Here is a 24920-nt window from a genome sequence, read left to right as displayed (position 1 = left end):
CGGCGGATTCATTCCAGACTGAATTATCACAATGAGGGCAAATGACTCAAGTCCCAGTAGGATTTTTAAACTCCATCATTAAAAATACATCTGAAAAATGTTTTTGTTGTTTTTTTCTCAACCATTACAAATGCAGCCTTTGAAAGAAAGGCATTGAATTGTTACTTGATTCTGTATATTTTAGCATTTTGTGTATTTTGACTTTGCTTGCTTTTTGTTCCATTTCCTTTAGCTGAATGCCCATAAAATATTAAATAAAAACACAATGTTTTAGCAACATCAATGTGATTTCCAATGAGCGATTTGCTGAAAATCTGAAAATGGTATTGATCAATAATTCTTTTAAAGTTTATTTTATTTTATTTTTTCTTATTTTTTGTCACTTATTCTCAGTACAATACTTGACCACTTCAACTAAAAGCTTAACATTCAGACTGTGAGTCAGATTGTTGTTGTTAACTTTTTAAACTTTCTTATAAGAACATGTTGCACAAGATGCTGCCATGTTCAGGTGAAAAACAACCAAATTACAAAGATCAACTTTAGGAGACGTTCACAAAGTCTGGAGAAGCTTTAATAAGATAAATGTTGATTGTGTAAAACTCCCAAAGGAAAAGGAGAGTAAATTAAATCTGACCTTATTTGTCATCAGCTCTTAGATTATTAATATGCTCTAACTTCCCAGCATCAATGTTAGGCTTTCAAACGTATGGAAAGACAAACATGCTGTCAATACCTCTGAATATCAGCAAAGAAACATTTCTGCTACTTCCTAAGCCCTCATCTATCAGTGGTGGTGATTGAAGGAGTTATTTTGGAAGACAAGGACGAGCGATGTTATTTAAAAAGACGAGATCTGCAAGTTAAACAAACTCATTTATTATAATTTGGTTTAGTTTGTGTGTTAATACTTTTTTTTTAAAAACACATGTAATTGAAATGGAAAATTAGATTTGTCAGTAGAGCTTCCTTTTTTATACTTTTGCTTTTCTAGCTTCTTGTGGCAGCTTGCTGTGTTGTAGTGTTAATGCGATCTTATATGTATCGGGGAGAGCAAGTTTAGGTTTAGATCAAGCTGTGCTAGTTTTACCTCATTCCTCCAGACATAAAAACAGTGTCAAACTCGTTTTTGTTTTGGGCCAAATCAAGATCATTAATGTTCTTAAAGGGCCGGTTGCACCAGAATGCATTGATAAAACCTGATCACGAACTGGTAAAATATCAATGAATTCTTTAGAGGTGTGCCGATCGATCGGTCACCGATCATAATCGGGCCGATTTTCGTGAAAAAGTGCATGATCGGTGATCGGCGATCATTGGCTCTTGTTGCCGATACCGATCATCTCATTTCGCAGCCTGCCTGTGCAGCTGGTCTCCTCTTTCCTTCACTCTGCGCAAACGCGCAGCAACAAATCCTAAGCGATGTGGAACTATAACGCACTGAGTGAATGGGGAAGTTTGCATGTGGCGGAAAATTGAAGCAGTCAAAATGCATCAACACAACGAAGCTAATATGACATAAAAACAATGATATACTTGACGGAGTTTGGCTACACCGAGGCTCACTGCAGTAAAAAAGACATAAGGAGGATCAGATAGCAGGTAAAGCAGCGCACAGCTACAAACACTCACCCGGATTAGCATGACGGTCAGAAAGCTAAACAAATAACCCGCAAAATTATTTAAGTCTTTGAGCTGCGATGTAAGACGCTGGTTCTGCTCTCCTGTTGAACCGCTGCTACGCTACAGGTAGTAATATTTCACAGACGGAGCTTCGCTTCTGCTCCACCTGGTAGTGACTCTCACACCGAACCTCTGCTTAAAGCTGCAGCATCTAACTTTTAAAAAAAAATACATTTTACATACGTAGTAAAACTTTCACTGACCTAACATGAGACAGATAATCTCTAAAAATAATAATCGATCTCCTCCCTGTTCTGCATAATTACTCCGCTCAGTCAGAAACAGCCAATCAGAGCTAGCAGTAATCAGCTAGCCGCCATGCTATCAGGAAGTTTTCATTCAGTAACTCAGGATTGTTTATTGTATGGAACCTGTTTTTGCCTTTGAATGTTAAGTTTTATACTTGAATTTTTTTGGCAATGTTGAGAGGCTTTATTTTGGCTCTTTGCATTTAGCCTCTTCAGAGCCTTCATATGTTTTCAGTCTGTTAAAGATAGTATTATCAATAGCAGTACAATTTGCACAATGCCTGTTTTGTTTAGTTTTCTTCTTGAAAAAAGTTATTAAAAACAAGTGTTTGTCTAAATTAAGGTGAATTCATGGTTCCTTTTTCCACATAATGTAACCGGTAGTGTTTATGATAAAAAAAATAAAAATAATAATAATAATTATGTGATCGGTATCGGTATCGGCAGGAAAAAACCTGATCGGCACATCCCTAGAATTCTTATAATGAAATATTATTGAACATCTTTTTAGTCCCTCCAGGATTTTATGATTCTTTTTGTGATTTTTTTTTTTGCAATAAAAATCAAAGTGTTTGGAAATATTTGCGATATTTGTGCTTATTTATGTCGGTAAATGCGACTTTTTATTACTCGCTGTATAGATCATGGACTATAATCTGACAGCTGAGGCAGCTGTTTAGCACAAGTAAGAAAGTTTTTAAAATTTTTGAGAAAAATCTGCAACAAACTCCCAATTATTAGTGCAATTTGTTGATTTTGCGTGAATTTCCACAATAATTCTCAAGAAACTGGAGGGACTGATTGATATGATTTGTCAGTAAACAGATAAAAACTGCACTGATTTGAGTGACGACATAATATTTAAGCAAATTTAGAGTTTGGTCTAGAATCTATAGGGCCGCATTAAAAGCTGTGGCGGGCCGGATTTGGTTTGACACGTAATCTAGATTAAAGATAGTTTTTAGCTGCCATTTTCTTAAACTACCAGAAGGAGGAGCTGCAACCCTAAAGGCCTTCCATTTTCTGAGATAAATCATCTAACAATAGCTTATTAAAGCCATGGTGTCACATTTAAGAAGCTAGTATTCCTAAGCATTAAGATGCACATAAAATAAAACAGTTTTGCATTTACAGTCCTGCACAGACAGCCAGAATCATGCAGTAGAGAGACATTTGCCCTAATTTAAGATAACAGAGGTCATGTTCCCATTGTCCTTTACAAATGTTGACCTCTGCCTTTGCAAACTGGACTCAACCTCTGCCGCTTGTAGTGACACAGTCCTGGGAACTCTGTCACCACAGAGTCTCCATCACCTAATAAGGCCGCGCCATTTACAAAGTGTTTCCTGTCGAGGGGCTTTTTTAGACTTTTTATCTCCAGGTTTGTTTCTGTATTTAACTTAAAAATACACACAACACACACATCAACAAAATCAGCGGTCCCATAAAAGTATGGGACAAAACAACAGATAAGAATCGGTTTGTCAACATCAAAACAGGAAAACAGTTTCTAGTAAACAGTTCCCACACAATACAAAAAAAAAACAACAGACAAAATGTAGTAAATAAAGACATGTCTCTGTTCCCAACAATTCGAAAACTCAGTTCCCACACAGTTCTGGTACTGTATGTGCAAACACACACGTGCACGAGGAACAATAGTGAGAGTATCAAAACGCAGGAAGTATTTTAGAAAAAGAAACAAGTGCAAAAAAAACAAAAAAAAAAAGAAAAAAAAACCCAGAGGCCCAGGAGGAAACGGAGAGAAGGAGTGTGAGAAAGGACTGACATCAAACGGTGCAGAAAAGGGAGGGTGGAGAGAGTCAGGATGAAGGTGAGAAGAGGAGGAAATGCGAAAGACGGAGTCGGAAGAATGGAGAGTCTGAATGAAACAGTTTATATGATTCACTGATTGTGAGAAAAACAACAACTGCCTCCTCTATCATCAAGCCCTTTTTTTATTATGCACATTTCCTCCATGGACACAGCAAAAAATAATGGCGCAGCTGTTGGAGTACAAAGTGACCATTTATCAGCATCTGCACAGGTTCTACGTGTTTTTCTTCACGTCTGTCCAACATTACAGAAAACAAAACAAAAAAAAAAACTGTAACAACTTCCATTTGTTTTCAAATTGTAGAAAGAGTGTTGTTTCTTTTAGTTGGAGTAGAGATTAGAGTACCACATTAATTTACTTGTATACAAAGGACGTAGCATTAACAACTTAGCTCATGCAAGTTATTTTGCACACACACACACACACACATTGATAACAGTTGGTCATATTGTTGAACACGTGCGCAGATGTCGCTGTGGGCCGAGACAGCCACACATCTGACATGTTTTGTTATTTGAGCGCAGCTTCTTCTGTTGAGTATCGTCTCATATTCTGAATTAAGTTCATTCAAAATTAACTGGAACAAACACTACAACAATTTATTTTTATTTTTTCCCCCAATATTTTCAGAAGATGCTGATAACGTTCGCTTAATCAAACATTCTGCTTCATGTGTGACCTGCAGGTCACAACTCAGTTTAGTCTGGGTGTAAATATAAAACACTGGTCAGCGGCCAAAAAAAAAATTGTCTGGGGTTTTAGGGTCATTTTGATGTGCAGCATCCAGAAATCACATTGGTTTTGCGCAATTAGGACAACTTTCTGAACTAAGCTACACATTAGTTTGGGATGCAGACATGATGGCTGATTGTTGTCGGACTCTGATGAGAGATAACTCTGCTGCTGCTGAGCAGATGAGGTGGTCAAAGAAATGGAAGTTCATGCCCTTAATTTTGCACAATAAAGACGTAATGTTCAATTTAAACCCTTATCAGGGTTTATTACTCAATTTACAGAAATCAAAGTTTGTATCATTTAATTAATACAGTTAGAAAACAATTTTTTGTCCTCCTAAAAGCTTTTTTGGATGAGAAACAAACAGAAACAAACTGATAATCTCACAAAAATGTCATCAATTTAGTCAGAAGATTGGATTCTCTGAATCAAATCAGAATAAAAACTTGACCTGATTGAGAAAAATGGATGTCATTTTTGGATCCAGCGGTGCAAAATTAGCCCTAATTCAGTTGAAAAAACAGACAACATCCAAAAAAAAAGATTACATAAAAAAAATAAAAAAAAAAGATATCAGCCTCTGATTTAAGCAAAACTGATCCTGACAAGCCAGTTGAAAACTACAATATTTTTCTGATCAGTAAACACACCACAAGAGAGCGAAATGTAAGGCTGGAGACGATTACAGCTGAAAACAAATGATTCCCAGTTAATTACTGATGACAGCTGTCAATTATCTCTGCAGGTCAACAGATTAAGAGTGAAACATCTCGACATTTCTGTCACTTTGATTCTGCGTTTGCAGGGAGAGACGGACTGGAGTTCATGAGCGAATGCGTTCAGTTTCAGGACATTTTGATTCAGAGAATGACCAGGAAAGAAACTGAGTTATTGATTCATCAGAAAAGCAAACTGGGAGGAAGAAACAGCAAAACAAAAATAGGGAGTTCGTATGTGCTCATCATCATCATCATCATCATCAGCATCACCTCTACTGTGAACATCTAAGAAAACTCATTAGATGAGAGGCTTGACTTTTATTTGAAAAGGAGCTAAATATGTATTTATGGTCATTTTAATTAAATGGTGAGCAAATTATAATTATGCATCAAGAAGGAAGCATGTCATTTCTCATCCCTCAAGCTAGTCTGAATCAGAAAACTCTCCCTCCTCCGAGCAGGAATCCCCACCATCAAACTCAAATTCAACAATCTCTCCTTCTTTCCTTTGTCTCCTCGTTTTCTTCCCTACTTTAGCCTCTTCCCTTCCTGCCCATTCTCCCATAAACACAAAACAATCCCTTCATATCCTGCGCTGGCGTGAGAAAACTTCAGGGAAAATGACAGCCGCGCCGAAAAGAGCCAGAGAAATGGTGTGAAAGGGAGAGTGGGTCAGAGTTCGAGATGGGAGAAAGTGGGCAGGAAGGAAGGAGGAAAGTGAGAAAGAGAGGCGGAGAGGACAAGAAAAAAAACGGAAGGAAGCAGGTGTAATTTTTTGAATAAACACAATGTGAACAGACGGAGTAATAGGGCAATAAAATATTGATATTGACGTGTTGTTAGCATCTGCAATGAACGGAGAAGCCATATTCTTGGTGCTTAAAATTAAAACCAAGCCCAATTAGAGACGGGTAACATCTTAATATTTATTGTAAACACAATTAGACATTTATAATTCAAAATCTCGCTGAACGTTGTTTAGCTGCATTATTTGATATTAATCTGTAATAAATTCAGTGACAGAAGAAGTAATATCATGATGATGATCAGAACTACCGTTGGTATATTTGTGAACACTGCAAAACCACAAAATCTTATAAATATTTTTGGTCTCTAGTGCAAATACAAGCACACTTGAAATAACACAAAACCAACTTGGAAAAGTAGCTTTCAGCTTATTTAAAGTAAATAATTCCCTAATATTGATGAAAAAGTTTTAGTTCCACACTCGGATTATTTCCCTTATAACAGGGAAAATGGTCTGGAAATAATGAGGGAAATAATCTGCCAGAGTTACTAATATCTTTTAATCATCATCAAGGAACGATCGTTTTAAAACAAGCTCCTACATCTAGCAGAAATGTTACTTTTAAGTTAGTTTTATCTCATTTAAAGTGTAGGAACTTTGTAAGATTTTGTGCTTTTGCAGCGTAGAAATAAACTCGCATGCAAAAAGTTTTATGTCAAGCTGAGGTAAAATGAAGATAAGGGTTAGGTCAATATTTTACAGCTTTTAAACTAATGTTTTGATTTACAGCTCTGTTTAGCTTTAGACCTTTAAAAAAAAAAAAAAAAGATAGTTCAGATTATTTTAAGAACATTTCTCCTGGATACAAAATTTTCAAACAGAGCTTCCTGTTCCAGCGGAGGGAGGTCAGAGCGGAGCTCAAAGTGGAGTCGTTGCTTCGACGCATCAAAAGGAGTCGGTTCAGGTGGGAAAACTGGGATCCCCCCCAAAATGAGTAACTGGGTCAAAGCTTCCTTCTCACAGCCTAGTCGTGGATAAGTGAGAATGGATGGGTTCGAGTCTGAATGCTGTAATAGTGCTTTTTTTCTAGAAGTAGAAAAGAAGCACTTTTCTACTTTTAGAAAAAGTAGAAAAGTGCACAGCTGTGGTAAAAAAAAGAGCATATATTTAAATGTTTTTCTGCATCAACTCAAAAACCTTTTAAAGAGGATATATACACGGAAACACTCCCAATCATTTGGAAGATATTTCAGATAAATAGTGGCAAAGGAAACACTTTGCAAGTTGGATTTTACAATCCAACTGAACATGACGACAATATTTTGTTTTTGTTTACCATATGCTGATTGGATTGTTTCACAAATTAGATTAACTCAGTGTTTGCTTTATTCCCAGCTTGGTAGATGGAACCGCTGCACAGGATCTTTCCTACCAACAGCCAACACGATCTTCAATAACTCTTTGAAGAATCTAAATTAATGAGTTACAACATTTCATTTCCCTTTGGGATTAATAAAGTCTTTTTTCATTTGATTTTGAATTTGAGAACCAGCCCCTTGTTCCAGGCCATTTGCTTCACACAGACGGATCTGGACATTTGGCTATTCGCAAGCAATTTCTTCCTGGTTTTAGTTTTAGATTTTTCTGTTTGGCACTAGATTAGTGCCGTAAAGTTTAACTGTAAATTGCCGTTTCTACAAACAGCCATCCAACATTTCGAAGAGAGACGTGACGAGCCAAACAAGATGGCTGCTAACGCAATATCTGGAAGCGCAGCGTGAACATCTCCGTTCACATCCTCATCAACTTTTAATGTTGTATTTTCCCATAACTCCCCTTTTATTTTTTGTATGCATTTATTTTATATATATATATAAACTTCTGTTTTTTATTGTCCAATGAGAATACAAATGATTTTTATGGCAAACCACAAAAACATCTTCCTCGTTTCATCTTGGATTTCAATTTAAAAGTTACATTATTTTCAGTTTCATCTGTGGATAAATGAATAATTATTCCAAGTTTGAATCCAAGCTCACTGAACTGTTTCTACAAGAGAGCAGAGACACTTTATAGGCCTCGTAAATATTGAGCTCACAGCTCAAAGCACAGCATCGTTCATCCCGGTAAAATCTTGTGATGTAATGGCACAAAAAAAAAAAAACTGCTAAAAGCAAATTCAACCAACATTTATGATGTCAGGGATTATAAAGTGCAAAAAAGAAAATGAGACCAAAGGAGAGGAGAGGAGTGAGTCATAGCACTTCCCAGCAGTAAGAGACGGCCATCAATCATGCATTGGGCAAACACACAGTCTCTCTTTTTGCAGAAACACTTTGCATAAATGAAGACAAATATAACCAGCAGCCAAGGCTGTCATTACAGAAGTGCGTTACAGAGCAAACCGCTGCATCAATATTTCAATTAATGCTGAAAGAGGAACAGAAAAAAATGCATCACAAGCTAAGAGTTTCTGTTCACCAAGCGAGCTTAGAGATACTAGAGAAACTGCGTTAATAGTTGTCCACTGGGAGAGGAGCTGACATTACGAACTAATGTTCATATCACCGTGCAAAGGTGCCAAATCCTCCCCCTCCTCCTGCCCCCTGTTCTCTTGCCATAAGGTGGCATTCAGATTGGGTGAAGCCAGCTGGTATGCACGCACACACAGCTGCTTCCAGTCAGCAGACTTATGTAACAGCACTGCAGTAAACTAGCTGCCTCCTGCTGAGACACACAGACGAATACGGGAAGAGAATCGACCACGGCAAAACGTTTCAAAATGTCCGCATGGATTTCTTCTGCACGTTAAAACACACATATATTGAGTTACTTTTTCATATTTAATGCCTGAGCGTATGTGACAAGCAGCAGGGTTGCTGGTTTCTGGCTGCGACTGACCTACCACCAACAGGAAGCTGCAGCCTTCCAACGAAGGGATCGATGAGGCCAATAGACACAGATCAGTCGGCGGTCTTATGTAACTATGCACACTGCAGGTCACGCAATTAACAACGGACACTTCTGTGCAAATTATAAATGTCAGACATCTTGGCAGAGCTGAACTCTGGGTGGTATTTTTTCAGGGTCGGAACAAAACAGACTTCATTTCACTGGGATGGATTTGTGACTGTAAGGCATTTTCAAAGTGCAGAACAGGTAGGAAAAAAGCTCAAATGCGTCTTGTGAGGATCCTGTTTACTTCATTTATAAATCTGCAGAATAGGGACTCGACTGTGATGGACAATGATCTTAGTGTTTCTCCAGTTTACAGTCTTCATGAAACAAATTCCACTTTGTTCTGAAAATACTCCGACTTTCTTTGGATCAAATTCTTACTAAAATTCTCCCAATTCATGGAGCGCCAACTCCAGTGTGTTGGCCTCACAGCTTGAAGCTGCTGGTAGCTTAATTTGTTCAGATTTTCCTTTTAGGCAAAATTAAAAAAAATAAAACAGAACAACAAAGTATATAGATCAATGATCTTACAAGTTTTGAGTCACTTCTCGTAAATATACAATCACATAAAAGCAAAAATACAATTAAAAATCGTAAGTGACAAGAATATAAGTCTTATCGGAAATGGTAAAAAGTAAAAAATGTTTACAAATGTTACATTAGGAAGGAAAAACACATGTTCCAATCAAGTATTTCAGAGAACATAGCAGGAAAATCATAACATTTCACATAAGTTCAGCTTTTATTAATGTAAAAAGACTCAAACAGAAAAAATCTCCAGTCAACTTAGACAGGCTGTTACAAACAGAGCAAACAAAGCCTTGTTTCTGTTTACTCATGTGACTTTCACAGACATTTCTATTCATTTTTAATCACTTGGACTGCAGCCACATTCAGTGAAACAAATAACTGAATATTGTTTATTCCTGGGTTGGTGGGTTTTCTCCTTCTATTCGACATTGGATTCACTGGCATGTTTTTATTTCTAAGGCATTACTAAGAATACTTCCTCCCTGCTTGATTTCCCTTTATTCATCAGGAGCCTGCGGGGCTGAATCACCTGCGCTCACAGGACTTATTTTTATTGAGCGTTCCTGGAGTCCGCACCGACTCCAGTAAAAGAAAAGGCTTTTCATTTCGCAGCACCACCGGCTTCAGCGTGAAATTAATTTGAAAGAGCTGGTCTCTTTTTGTTCTTTCAAGGGTTTTATAAGTGGTTTAGCAGAAGCAAAGTCTGCTGTTCAAATTGGTGGTTTTTATTTATTGTGGTTTTTGTAACCAACTGTTTCACTATATTGCTGTCAGGAAACTCTTGCAAAAGAGATTTTTCACTGCTGCTGGCGTTCTGACTAAAACTAGGAGGATAGAGCTCATCACTCCAGTCTCTACACTGTAGATCAGAGAATAGACTTTAAAATATGTTAGTTTATAAATCAATGAACGGCTTAGCACCACAATACATTAAAGATCTTCTGGTTCCGGTCTGCTCTTCAACCCCAGAACCAAACAAGGAGAAGCAGCATTCAGCGTCTATGCACCACAAATCTGGAACAAACTTCCAGAAAACTGCAAAACTGCTGAAATACTGACTTCATTAAATTACAGACCATAAACCCAGCTGTTTGGAGTTGCCTTTGAAGCATAATCGATTAATGGTGCGTTCACACCAAAAGCGTTACGCACATCAAAAACGGTTCCAATGCTTCAAGTTCGGCACGTGTGAACTTTGAATGCAGACTCTTGACATTTTGCTCGACATCTAGCATTTCACGCGTCTGATTTACACTCAAAGTCTATGTGGAGGGCGTCGAGGGCGCTCTCGATGCTTCAAATGCTCAAAATGCTCCCAACGGTTCAAATTTCGCCGCGCTAGACATTCGATACGTGCCTCCACAAAGCCTTTGAATGTAAACCAGACGCACCATAAGAATTTAACGATGACACTTGACTAAATCGAATGTTTATGTTGTTGATTCTATGTTGGATGACTTTGTGCTTTTATGATGTAAAGCACGTTGGAAAGCCTTGTTGCTGAAATGTGCTATACAAATAAAAGTTGATTGATTGATTTCAGATCTCAAGAAGTGCTATCCTAGTTAAATAAAGATTGAATGAAAAATAATATAGCTAAAAATCATTATTCCTCTTCAATGAGAATTTTAAAGATGGCAAATGGATCCATCAAACTGAATGTGATCTCTAAGAGTAAAACCTGGACATCGCCAGCTCCTCCGGGAGGATCCCAACGTGTTTCAACGAACAGAATGAACAAATCAAAACACCTCAAATGACTCTGAGGTATTCCCTAGCCAGAGCTGATTCAGGACAACGATCTGGGTTTCCTGTCAGTGGGACACATGAACCAAGACACCTGCGCTGATGAGGAAGAGGAGCAGTTTTACTCTGAGGCCTGACAGAGATCATCACCGGTCCGCAGACTGGGCTCAGCCGCCCGACACAGGAAGCTCCTTTCACCCACATGATTGCAGATTTCAAATATTTTTGTCATTCTCTTATTTCTCACAAACATTTGAGGGAGCTGGAATGCAGACGAGCAAGTAAATCAAGACATTTGTTTTTCAGCTCAAGTCCTTTTTTCCCCCCATAAAAAGAATTGGAACGCTGCCCATTAATTTGATTTGCCTCTCCAACTTAAAACTATGAAACAATTCTCTAACAAATGGATACTTGCAAATATTTCAGCATAGTAAGAGAAAAGTTAAAAACATCTTCCAGCTGGTGACCTATTCCTTGCTTTCATTTGGCAGTTCTGAAGATAAGCTGCTTATTTAAACTAGAACAAGCAGTAATAATAAAGTCAGAAGCAGCTTAATGGTCCAATTAGCCATTTAGATGTGAGGCTGTTTGTCACGTTCAGCAGGGAAAGGGTTAACAGGTCGCAGGTAATCTGTTTACACCTCAACTATTTGCATACTGAGCTTCCTAGAGGTCACATGAGCCTCATTAAACAAAACATTTGGGCACATTTACTGCAAAACAAACACACTGCACAACCTGTAGGCTGTAATATTTTGACAATAATGTACAACTTTCACAGGTTTAACCTGTGAGATGAATGTTTACTAAATTCTAAAGCTGCATTTCCTTTGATGATAAAATTGCTTAAATTGGATTTATAGAAAGAAATTGTCTTAATGGGATTATGTCAATTTTGCAAAAACTCATTTATTGTAGTTGTTTAGTCATATGGAAATTGGTGCAAAACTGCAATGGAGACACTTTTTTAGTCTTGTTGCTTCTAAATGAATATCAACTTGTTTTCTTTGATTTATTTAAGGTCTGAAAGCACTGCATCTTTGTTGCTGTTTTGACCTTTTCTCATTTTCTGCTATTACAAAGCTTTTGCTTGGAATTTCAGAGACATTTTGTCAGTAGTTCATATATAAAAGAACAATGTTCATTTTACTCAAACACAACCTATAAAGAGTAAAATCAGAGAAACTGATCGTTTCAAGTGGCCTCTTGCTGTTTTCCAGAGTGAGTGTTGACATCCATGATTTTAATTGCATTCTTATTTAATGGATTTAATTTTTTACATTATCAGAATGTCAAAAAAAAAAATTTGCACACACTTGTAATGGAAACGTGGCTGTTGCTGTTCACCTGATGCATTTTGTACTTAATTATCCTGTTTGGATAAAACTCAAACTCTGGTTTTACAGGAACAAAAAGCAGTGAAAATAATTTTCTTCCTAGATTTTGTCCCTCGTCATAACCTGGAACCTCATTTTGTTTTTCATTGATTTCACCTAGTTTGACAGGCAGGGGTGAGAAACAATATGCTGACATGATAACACATAAACACGCATATCCAGTTTAGCATTCCTCACATATTTAAACTAGTTTACCGCCTACTTCATGGAAAAAAACATGCGAGTCTTACGAGGGCAGAGAACATTGTTTTGCCTTACGAGTGATGACTTGGCTTTTCAAAAACACAAACAACCCACAATTCAACTGTGCTGCAGCCCTGACGAACCTTTTACACAACGCACAGAAGCCGGCAATTCAGATGTAATGAATCGATTTAATCAATTAGTTGAATTTGTTGCTTATGAAGACATTTTCATCAGCATCTCTTACAGCTTCCACTTATTTGGACTTTGAATTTAGGTCAACCCCTACAAGGGACGGTTGAAATGAAAGGTCATTTATAATTACTTCAAAGAAAAAGAAAGGGAGAAAAAAAAATCTACTTGTAAGCCACATGTGTCAAACTCGAGGTCCGCGGGCCAAATCCAGCCCGCCACAGCTGTTTATGTGGCCCTCTAGATTCTAGACTAAACATTAAATGTGTTTAAATATTATGTTATCAATCAAATCAATGCAGTTTTTACGTGTTTACTGCCAAATTATATCAATCCAGTCCCTCCAGTTTCTCGAGAATTATTGTGAAAATTCACACAAAATCAACAAATCCCTGCACCTTTTTGCATTAATACATAATTGGGAGTTTGTTGCAGATTTGTCTCAGAAATTGTCAAAAACTTTCCTACTTATACCAAACAGCTGCCTCAGCCTTAATTGATGTCAGATTATAGTCTACGATCTATACAGCGAGTAATAAAAAGTTGCATTTTCCATCATAAATAAGCTAAAATATCGCAAATATTCCCAAATTAGTCCCACAAACACTTTGAGTTTTATTGTAAAAAAAAAATCACAAAAAGAATCAAGCAATCCTGGAGGGACAGAAAAGATGTTCAGTATTATTTAATTTTAATAATTCATTGATATTAGAACAGTTTGTGATCAGGTTTTATCAACACATTCTGGCACAACCGGCCCCTTAAGAGCATTCATGTTCCCGATTTGGCTGCAGTTCTAGTTTGCAAACATTTCTTGTCTTAATTACTACTGCTGCAATCCGATGCACATCAGTGCTGACTACGTGAGAAGGTAAACTCACTGGAGTGGACCTACTAATAGAAAGCTTTAAATAACCGCCTGAGTGATAAACTGATCGGTTCCTTTACCCGAGTTGACAGAACGTGTGAGATAACCACGATTGCCGCTAAAAGCGCCAAGAACAAAATTCACACGGCGAGAAACTTGCTCTCAATCTTTCCCTATAGAAACGTAATTTCCTACATTTTATATCCTCGTTTTTTCATTTCACTAAAGCATGAAAAGATGCATTTTTTGTAGGTTTGACCACCGTCTCCGCCGTAGTCCTTCCACTTCGGTGAACAATTTGGTCAGATTACGGTGATTAGTCCCCGTGACATCAAGCCAGTCATTTATATAACCCCGTCTCCAAGGTCATCCACTGGATTAGGCCCGCCAATGTGACGGGATCCCTCAAGCGGATTAGGTTACCTGGCATACAAGTATAAACAATGCAAGATCAAGCTGATTTTCCACGATAAAGCAGAACGGTGTGGTGTATTTTGGAAATCTTTAAAAGGGTAACAGCTAATATGACACACTATATTTTAGCTACTACGATACGTAAGAAACTAGAGGCTGGAATGGGGTCAACTTATAAAAAGAAGTCTGGCATCGCTGCTAATGTGCAGGGTAGAGAAGAGAAACTGCTTGAGGTTGTCGCCAAGTAAAGTAAAGTAAAGTAAACTGGCTGGCACAATGACGATCTGCCAAAGTGATTAAATTACATCAGAGACTAAGCATTAAATGATTATGTTGAATTCCATTAAAGGAGAGAAGGAAACACTTTAATATAATCAGCTGCTCCTTCCAGGCGAACGTCCACTCTGAGCACAAGGACGTTTCCTGTAGTAATCTCTTCTGGAAAAGCAAAGAAGGCTAAAAATGTTGTCCGTCTGCCAGGTCTGCAGTGTTTTGGTGCATCACTAAAGCCAAAATTCATCCAAAACAGGTCAGGTAAGAAAGGAAAACAACAGATTCTGAACCAAGTGTTTGAAGCATTTATGTAAATCTTTCTATGTAATTTCTTTTTTTTTTTCTAGAAAAATAACTTTAGAGCAAATTAAAGTACTTTTTTTGTTTTTAGTGTTTGAAAGATAAATTTACCTATGCAATGATGCATCCAGAACCGTTCTGGTAACACTTAAGGTGTGTGCATAACTCTGTCACAAACATGAAGGAGTGTTTATGAATGTCTATAACTGTTGTCATGAAGTGTCATTTGGTAAATAATGACACTTTTAACGCAAAGTTGACACTTTTAATGAGCTTTCAATGCAACTTTTAGTGCACCTTTGCATTAAAAGTGTCATTATTTATCAAACAACAGTCGTAGACATTCATGAAAACTCCTTCATGTTTATGACGGTCTCATGACGTTCTTATGCACACACCATCAAATAAAATGTTACATTTCTTTCTAGTTTTCAACTTTATATGGAGGTTTTTCTACTTTCCATATTACTGTTTAGAAAAAAAAAGCTAAAATCATAAGTCAGTCAACGTTCAGTCCTACTTTCTGCAATGTTTCTTTAGATTCAGTCTCATCTCTGAAGCAGATGTTGACACAGTCCCTCAACTTCTTTAAAAGTAATTTTAACATAATTAAAATTCTGTCACAGATCATAGTTTTGTCAGTTTTTCCCCATAATTTGTCTTCAGTTTCCCTTCATCAGATTCTTTCTGGATCTGCTTTTGGGCTCTGTGCTCAGGACTCTTATGTAATGGCCCATCCTTAAGGGAGCAACGCAGCACACTGTCCCTTTCCATCACCTCCTCCCCATTTGCACCACCGTCTCCCTCTCATCTCACTGGGTAGAGTTCCTACAGACGGTAGTTTAAATCTGAGGCCTAACGCAAATAAATCACAAGTCACTGCAAGTAAAATAAAAAAAAAAAACAACTAACAGTCAAAACGTTTAAATTTCTGACAAAACTGCAGAAATTCAGCTATTTTTTGGTCATATCCAAGTGTTAAGTTTTTGGAATATAATCTAATTTAACCCTTTTTTATCTTCCACTATTTTAGTATGTTGTTTTCTGAGAGGAAAAGATGTAAATTATAGGAAAAAAAGTACAAAAAAAGCATTTCTTAGCTACAGTAAGTGTCAAATATTAAATACAAAAGAATACAATGCAGACATCCAGGCATGATGGGATACGTTTGGAATTAGAAAAAGGTTCATGCAAAGCTTGTATTGAATCACTTAACACCAACAGCTCGACAGACGGCTCCTTCTGAAAGGAGCTGATGATTTCAGCATTCGCTTTGTCTCCTAGCTTTGAGGAAAACGTCTGTGTGCATGAATGTGAACAGCAGAGAGCTTCACACACAGGACCTTGTAGGGTAGAAGCTCCTCCTCGTTTCTGTCCCCCGTGTAAATAAGGGCTCCTTCATGAAGCCGAGGCTCCTGCACACACTCCGTTCCCCTGACCTTTGTGTTGAGGGGTTACACACACCGACACAAAAGTTTAACTCTGGGTGAACCAACCAACCAGCTCAGCGTCTATCCAGCTAATTCCAGCAACTACAGAGAGCATTTACTCATAGTACAGTACTTTTATTGTCCCAAAATGTAGAGTTTGTGCCTCAGTGTAGATTGTTTTTAGTGATTGGTCAGAGTATGGTAAAAACATAAAATATAAGCGGCTTATAAATGTTTGTGTAGATCTAGAAGTTAAATGCAAAGAAAATAAATAGTTAAAGAGAGAAAACATGAAAACACTTCCTAACAAACCCCAACGCTGAACAATATTTTCCCCTCCAAGTGCTTCTGCATTGCTGACACCTTGTTTGTCCTGTCGGCAGTTTTTCCACTCTGCCACAATGGTCCTGTCAACACTTTACAACACTGTGTTTGGAGGGGATATTTTAGTCTGTAGCGGCATTTTTTTCCCCCCTCCATTGTGGTTGGTCAACAGAAATAAGCTTGAGGTGACAAGTTACATCAATCTTTAATAATGCATCCGTGACACCAATAAGGAGTAAAATGAAGATGTTAGCAGTGGATAACAATGCACAAGAGTCAATTTTTATACGTTTTCCTCAAAATATCACAAGTCTTAGCTGCACTTTCTTTTAATTTAGTTTGATGAGCGGTCATCACCGTCTCTGCAGGAAGCAGCTAGCAGAGCAGTCAGCTGAGTCCTCCATGACTTTTAGGGCTGCGTGATGTCAGGGAGTTTAGAGATTGTGATAAGATTTGCAAATATCGCAATGATGACAATATCAGTGGCGATATATTTATAATTTCTTCTTTCCTCGCTCTCTCATCAGAGAAAGTGATCTAATGGTGGGCAATAGCATTTAAAATTTCATGTGGTATTTATTGTGACAACCAAGACAGTGACAATGCCAAACTACTTACAAACTCTTCGATTTCTTTTTTAAGAAACTTTTTTAGGAAACTATCAATAATAATATATTCAAATTTATTAATTTTCATTGTTGCTTTCATGCAACCAAAAGTGGACTAAATAGTAAAAAAAATAAAATTTCTGAAAACGCTGCCAGTTTTTTTTTTAAGTATCATTGAATGACATTATCTTGATGAATCAAAATATTTATCATAGTGACAAAATGTTCACGATAACAATAAATAATACAATAAGTGCCCATCGCTATGTGACCATCTGCTGCTGTGAGACTTTCTCCAACCGGCTAAATATCACAGTAGCATGTGAAATGGAAGTTCATGATACTTGAAGTATATCTGATAAGCATTACTGCACTCCAAGCATTATTGCACACACTAATATTGCGATTATAATGACAATTACTACCTTATTTTCCAAACTGACATGTTTTCACTGCCATCTATTATGAAAAACTGACTTAAAAAACACTGAAATATCCTGAAAACTTCCACATAAGAAGGCAAGAACTTTCCTACAGTCTGACATAAGCTGAAACAAGCTGCAACAGTCTAGTAATTAACACAAATCCTCTGGATTCTTTAAACTCAATAGTCCTGAATTGGAGGATTAAGAATTCATAATTGCAATTACATTCATCTAAAACGCGGTGAAATGCTCTTCAAAATAAAATGTCAACTGGAGAACCTGGCATGATAAAAACAGCTCAACTAGTTTTCTTTCTTTTGTGATAGATCTGAGACAGAGTCAGATTTGTTTATTTCAGGGGATTAATCGGTACAATTTGTACCTCACAGCCATTTCAAATTTTACTAAGAAGGGTTCAGACGTGTCCTGATCTGAAAAAAATAGGCTAAGGCAGCTAAATCAGGGCTAAAATTAGAACAAAAGCATGCAGCTGTCTGAATCCACAGCAGGCTGGCCTGAAACTGCGTTACACTGATATGAATTACACAAATTGTTTCAGCTTAATGCCATAAACACAACATAAATTCATTTACACATGCCAGGTAATTATTCTAGAGGAAATAATTACACATAATTCTAGCTTTCAATAACTTTCCTTCACCCTGAACAACATCCAGGCGTGTTTAAGCCTCGTTGTCTCCATCGGCCCACTTTGGGGGGCCAGACCGGCTTCACGGTGGCCTGAGTGACCTCCCTATAAATGGCTTCTTAGTTATGTAAGGTAGGAGATCAGATGGGGTCACTGAGGGAGGAGAAGGCATTTAGAGAGGGCAGGCACTGAAAGGAAGCAGCAAGAGGGACACGCCATCAATTACAAATCAGATTATGACAGTTTCTAACTGATTCGTCACCACTTTTCCACTCATATTACCAGTAATTTTATCAATTTTCATATCAGGCGTGGCTCCAGTGAAGGCTTTGATTCTTTCTGCATTGGTTTTAGAGAGTCCCAAATAAAATATTTACTAATGTAAATTAGGCTTTGTTCCTGAATACACACCTTTATTTATGTAAACAGTGAGTCAGAGAACATGGCAAATAATCCGCAGGAGAAACTAGGTCCAAGCAAAGTGGTGGGATAAATGGTTACTTTAGACGCCTTGACTTACTTTAAATAGTCATCAAGAAATAAAGCAGCTATGTTTCAGCATATATGGATCATTTTTTCCTATTAGAACCAAAAAATTGTGGAAGTATACAAAAAGAACTGTAATTCATGCGGATAGACGAGTGAAAAATATGTGAAACAGTTTTTCTTCTGAGTCAGAAGTTTCTGTGATTGTATGATGGCAACTTGTAATCCCTGTTTTAGCTTCTGGAAGATTTGGATGTTCTCCCAAATAAAACTAAAACTTAGTCAAGTTACAAACTCGACTGAAATCTTTCAAGATGTCGCCTGGCGATGCAACACTGACTCACACAGTAGTAAAGTAAAACACACTGGATCTTGCAGATGAAATCTATGACGACTATTCTGTTTCAAATATGTAGGCGGCTCCAAAACCAACAATTTGTGAGGAAGAAAAGGCTAAGATATGATAACATGGACACAAAAGGAGGATACAGTAGTAACTCCTAGTAAATTTTTCTACCAAACTGGACCACATGAATTTTATAATGCTTCATGCTGCAGTTGTTTTTTTGTTGTTGTTTTTTTACATATTTGATAAGACTGTCACTATTTTGTGACAGCAGATCATGCGACAGACATATACTGGCCCTGGACAGAAACAACCAATCAGAGCAAGGAGGAGGGTCTTAGCGGTGTCAGTAAAGGTCATGTACGCACTGCTCACATCCTCTGTTTCCCAGAGCCTGTTGTCAATGCTCAGGCTAGTTAGCATAGCCACTGATGATGGCGGTAAATTGTTTCTCCGCCATTGGTACAATGACCGGCATGTACACAAGCATGATTAACAACACTAAGACCCTCCTCCTGGCTTTAACTTACAGAAAAGTTACAGTTTTATCTCAAGTCTGTAGCAGGAGCCACAATCAACAGATTATTTTTGCCTCTTATGGGGAAAAAAGGAGTTAAAAGGTAGTTTTATAGGCATAAAAGTATGCAATTGTGATGCCAAACATTTTTAAAAATAAAATCCAATAGATGTTTGCAGAATGTTGGGGGCTCTAAAACCAACAGGTGCTTCGATATACAGGGTGGGCCATAAGTTTCCATGCATAGGAGAATGTAAAATGTATATTTATATTTCAGATATCCAAGAAGATGCGTTTGCCGCATGGTTGCACGAAACTTTAACAGAAGTTAAAGTTAAAGTCGTGTGTGAACAAGCATCACAGACGAAAACTGGAAACCTTTCAGATCAACCACTAAGCGGTCCAAGACGTGCAACTATTACACAGAGTCCCACAAAAATAAAATGTCCAATATAAAATGTTTATTTTTTCTATGTATGGAAACCTATGGCCCACCCTGTAGAAATAAGAGCTGAAAGAGAATATTTTAGACTGAAAAAGTCTAGAAAGAACAAGGAGAAAGAAACAACTTACCTATCTGCAGCAGCACAGGTGTCACCAGCGCCGTCTCCATGGCGTAGCAGAACTCTCGACCAAACATCACTGCGCCGTGCATCACCCATCTCTTCAAGGGTATACCTTCGATGGACCCCTCGCTTGCCGACTCCTCCCCTCCTTTGCCTCCTCCTTCGCCCCCCAATCCATCCGCCTCGCCGCCTGCTCCTGCTTTTTCCTCCTCCGGGCCCGATGCGCTGGATTTCTTGGCGCCGATTCCGCCAACCAGAGATCCGACCTGCATGGTGTCAGCCTCTGTGTTCTGCGGAGGCATGGTGGAGGGCATGCACGCAACAAGAAAACTACCCTTCTAACGCAAAAAAAAAAAGCACTGAATATTTTGTAACTCCTCCTAAAGGTAAACACAAACTTGTTGTATCAAGTTTGTTGCAGCTTATTTTAAACTGACAGCAAGTTTCTTAAAGCTCAAATTTTCTCAAGCTACAAACTGCAACCAGTGGATGTAACAGACTGACCTGTAAGTATTCAACAACAAAATGTTCTAGTTAAAAGAAAATGCCTACAAATTTTAAATAACTGGAGAATAAGCTACAAATTCTCAATCTACCAATAATTTTCTTAGATCTAAAAGAGGAGAAAGCCAAAAAGAAATCTGCAACCACTTGTGCCCCAAACAAGTTGTCCTCCCAAAAAAAAAAAAAAAAAAAAATCTGCAACTTCAAATTAAATCCTTCTTGTTTTCCTCCCAGTTAAAAAATGCAAATCGGCTTTCTGAGGCTTGTACAAAATCCCCCAAAAATAAGTGAGCAGTTGTATTTCACTGGAAGAGTGAGTGGTACATTCCAAGAGCGGCTTTGTGCGTTTCCTTCTTTGTGTTGGCTTGGGACGTGTGCGAGATGCTGCTTGAACATTTATTTGGTTTGTTGGTATGCCAGTGTTTGCATGTGTTGTGTGTGAGTGTGCGTGAGTGTGTGGATGTGTGTGTGTGGGTGCATAGGGTGTTTATGGCTTTTTTGTCATTGAGGTTTGCGGCTTTGTTTTGCTTTACTGTCTATTACAAGCAGTAAAAATCCATATAGAAGACCATTCGGTGAGCTCCAGAGTCATTTTGTGTCTGGGGGGCTGGATGATGGTGTGGGTGGGGGCGGGCGACAGGCTGCAGTGGGAGGGGGGAGGAGGGCGGGTGGCGATGGCGGGCGGAGCTCCTGCGAAAATCCCCATCGATTGGCTGATTAATCTGGAGAAAGAAGCACAAATCAGAACATCAGGACTCAAAAAAAAAAGATTATTGCTTTAGGCATGACAATAACAGCATGGAAATAAAAATAAAAGAAGCGAGGACACAATAGTTAATACATCTGACAGAATATTCAATATATAGAATATTCACCTAACTCCAGTCCAGAACTGCACAGCATTCTGGGGGATGTAGGCAGAGGAAAGACTTTAGCTAACCTCTCACAACAAGTTAAGCAAAGTTGGTGGAATCAACTCACTCACTCACTCACTCACTCTTTGGTTACCTAGCAACAACTGGCTCACTCACTCTTTGGTTACCTAGCAACAACTTCGCTGAGTAACTGGCGCAGAAGTAGTTTCAGGTTGTGACAGTATGACTCACAACTACTTAGAAATAATAATAATAATAAATAAATAAATAAAAAATGGAGAGGAGTGAAAACTAGAGAAAATAGGAAAGCTCAAACCACCAGTATGGCAGTATTTCAGATATTTAAAACAAAAAACTAATCAATAATAATTATTGATATCAGCTGAAGTGAAATGTTTATATTCGTGATGCGTTTTTCACCCATATCGTTCAGCCTTGGGTATATATAGTGGAATCCTGGCGTATTCGCAGATCAGTGTTCACGTATTTTCCTGTGGAACGAGACTCCAAATTATCTGCGGAAAATGTGCTTATTTTTTCAGAGAGCACTTCTAAAATATTTGGAAGAAATCGCAGCTTGGGGAATTGAAACACCTGGATACAGTTCTACTTGACCTGCTATTGGTTGGCATTTGATAATCAGCCAATCCAGGAGCGGCATTTATTTTCCCCTTCTGCTGATTGGCTGTTCCCTCCAGAGATGAGGAAGATCGTTAACATTTGCTTCTGTGGTAGTGCTAAGAAGTTTTCCACTATAATTAGTGAATATTAAGGTATATTTGGTGTTTGAACTATTAAAACTGGCAGTTCTAAGGGTATTTAGAGGGAGCTTCAAGTATACGCAGATTTCAGATTTTGGCTTTCAGTGGTGATACCAAACGGCTACGAAAACCAGCCATTCACTGGAAAATAATAGGACAGGATGCACCGTGATACAAAATAGATGCATTGTAACGTAGAACAATACAACTTGGGTCACATATGAGATGCAATACCACACAAAGTGGCAATGCGATTCACCAAAACATTAATGTTTTCATGCTGTTTTCACTTGCATCCATCTGCAGATCAAATCATGCAAAGTAATAAAGCCGAATTCTCATCCTGATTTCTTTTTTCTCCATGATGTCACATGATATCATGGAGTATAAATCATGTGTATAAAATGTTGGAGGCACTTTATACAGAGATACATCGTCATTTGAGCAAATTGTTTAAATGCAAAGAAAACAGTGTATGTAAACTTGTGAATAAGTTTTGCATTACCAAAAAAAATGCTGCAGAAAAGGGAAAAAAAACAAACACCTTATTAAAGTGTTGTGGATATTTTCAATGGAGACATCTTTCTTCTGCAAATTCAAGGTTGTGAGCACACAAAGTGCCTTTTTGGTTCCGAGCTAGAGGCTGAAAAACAATATTCAAAGAGAAATGAATAAAACTAATGTGTACACCAGTATTTAGACGCAGCAAACCTCAATTGTAAGTTTGAGCCGTTTGAGACAGCCTGTAGGCAGATACCACAAGAGACACACACATTCATGTCTTCTCTCCATTTTTTTAATTAGTCTAAGCACATGATTCATCCTCGCAGACACTCGGACAGTCTTTAAAACTGGACAGAAAGGATGAAGGAATGCAACGTGGTAGACGACCTGAAGCGTCGTCAGACTGAGCTACTGTTTGGAACAGAGGGCTTGTGTGTGGAGCTAAAATAAAACGACAGATATGAGCACAGAAAAAAAAAAAGATAAAAAAGTGAATAAGTGAGGGAAGGAAGGAAGGCCTTCAGCTATTAATATGCTTCACAGAGAAAGGCAGATAAACAGACTGCGAGGAGGTTTCTAACAGCATTGAATCCCACTGAGTGTTTTTGTCTCTTTGGGATGAATCCCACAGAGAAAACATGTTTCATCACACACACATCAACAGCTTTATGAGTTTCATCAGGCCTCTGAGCAAAACAAAGAACTAAATGAAAGAAAGGGAGGGAAAGGAGGCTTTGAATGTGGGGAGTGGGAGGAATAAGTAACGATGCAGAGGTCAGAGGGAAAAGGAAGACCAGCAAACCGAGAGATGAGATCGACAGATGGATGAAGATGGAGGTTTTTCCCCTCGTTCCTCTACTCTCCATTATTCAGCGTTCTCACATGTCGCCATTAACATTTATGACTCGCTGAAGATGGTCATGAATGTTTTAGCGCGCATAAACAGACGCTCCTCCTCACCTGACCCCACACACCCAAGTTGATTACATAACAAGCCTGCACACTTCAAACACTCGTATCCATACACGGCAAAAACACACTTTGTTAATTGTTAAAGGGGATCCATTATCCAAAATTCACATTTTGCAAATTTTTTTGTACTTCCATTCAGGTTTCTGCTGGTTCAGACTGAGTGCTTAGAAAACCCACCAAGCTGGTTTTTGGAGATAAGTTGATGATTTTTGGCATCTGGAATATGAGGCGTTTCTAAAACTTTCCAAATACAACGTCACAAATCAGCAGGCTCTCCCCATCACCTAGCAACCCCAGTGTTGTTCCGTCTGTCACCTAGCAACCCAAGCTGAGCTCCAGACCCTTTTGGTCAGCTAGTTTTACTAATCTATGTGCTACGTGTACAATGGCTGCTGGAAAAGACAAGTGTTTTGTTGTTGCCTTATGATCCAGAAACCACTTTGTTGCATTCTTGTTGGTTGTGTGGGAGGCTCCACTTCTGCTTTTCAAAAATGTGTGGTTGTATAGTTTTGCATCTATGAGTTGAGTTGGGGGTCTAGCAGCAACTTATTTAGATTTGAAGTGGCAAGAGGTCCTGAAACATCTCATTCTGAAAGGAGCTCAAAATAGGCAGAACTGAGCAGACTATCAAAGAACGATTGTGCAAAAAACATAATGAACGTGTTATTCGTAGTCCACAGACCTATCCCAAACGCTTAAAGGAAGTATAATAGGTCATCTTCATCCCTCTTTAAAATAGAGAATTACAAACAAGCACCCACAGATTCAATGCTGAGATCTTTCCCAACCTCCAAATATGACAACAAGCATTAAGCGGCTAAGCTGGGAATCATAAGAAGATCCAAGCAGGGTGGAGATGCAACAGTCATGTTTACCAAGCTGGCGCAAGCTTAAGGGGCATGTGGAGGCTTCCAAATAATTTCCAGAGCTTTGAATATCTCACAAGAGCACTGCTCAGTCCATCAGCCTTCATCAGAGAATCAGCCGACACACCAATGGTAACTCAGGAGAAGCTGTGGGGATTCACAGCTCAGCCAGGAGAAACGTCATAAATCTGGCTTTTATTGAGGAGTTGCAGCATGGAAGATATATGATTGTAGGTAAATACAGCAGTCTGTTGC

General features: G+C 38.3%; 1 protein-coding gene across 1 annotated transcript in view; it reads right to left on the bottom strand.

Annotated features, from left to right (window-relative positions):
• Nucleotides 1–24920, bottom strand: part of slc45a4a (solute carrier family 45 member 4a) — a 51257-nt gene that overhangs the window by 12780 nt on the left and 13557 nt on the right. The window contains exon 3 of the mRNA XM_015010590.2: nt 20191–21409. Coding sequence (XP_014866076.2) covers nt 20191–20497 — 307 coding nt within the window. The 5' untranslated portion in view covers nt 20498–21409. The remainder of the gene's footprint in view (nt 1–20190; nt 21410–24920) is intronic.

Source organism: Poecilia mexicana, unplaced genomic scaffold, assembly GCF_051168715.1.
Source record: "Poecilia mexicana isolate PSO_F unplaced genomic scaffold, ASM5116871v1 scaffold_11, whole genome shotgun sequence".
Classification (NCBI taxonomy): Eukaryota; Metazoa; Chordata; class Actinopteri; order Cyprinodontiformes; family Poeciliidae; genus Poecilia; species Poecilia mexicana.
This window is presented reverse-complemented; position numbering and strand designations above follow the sequence as displayed.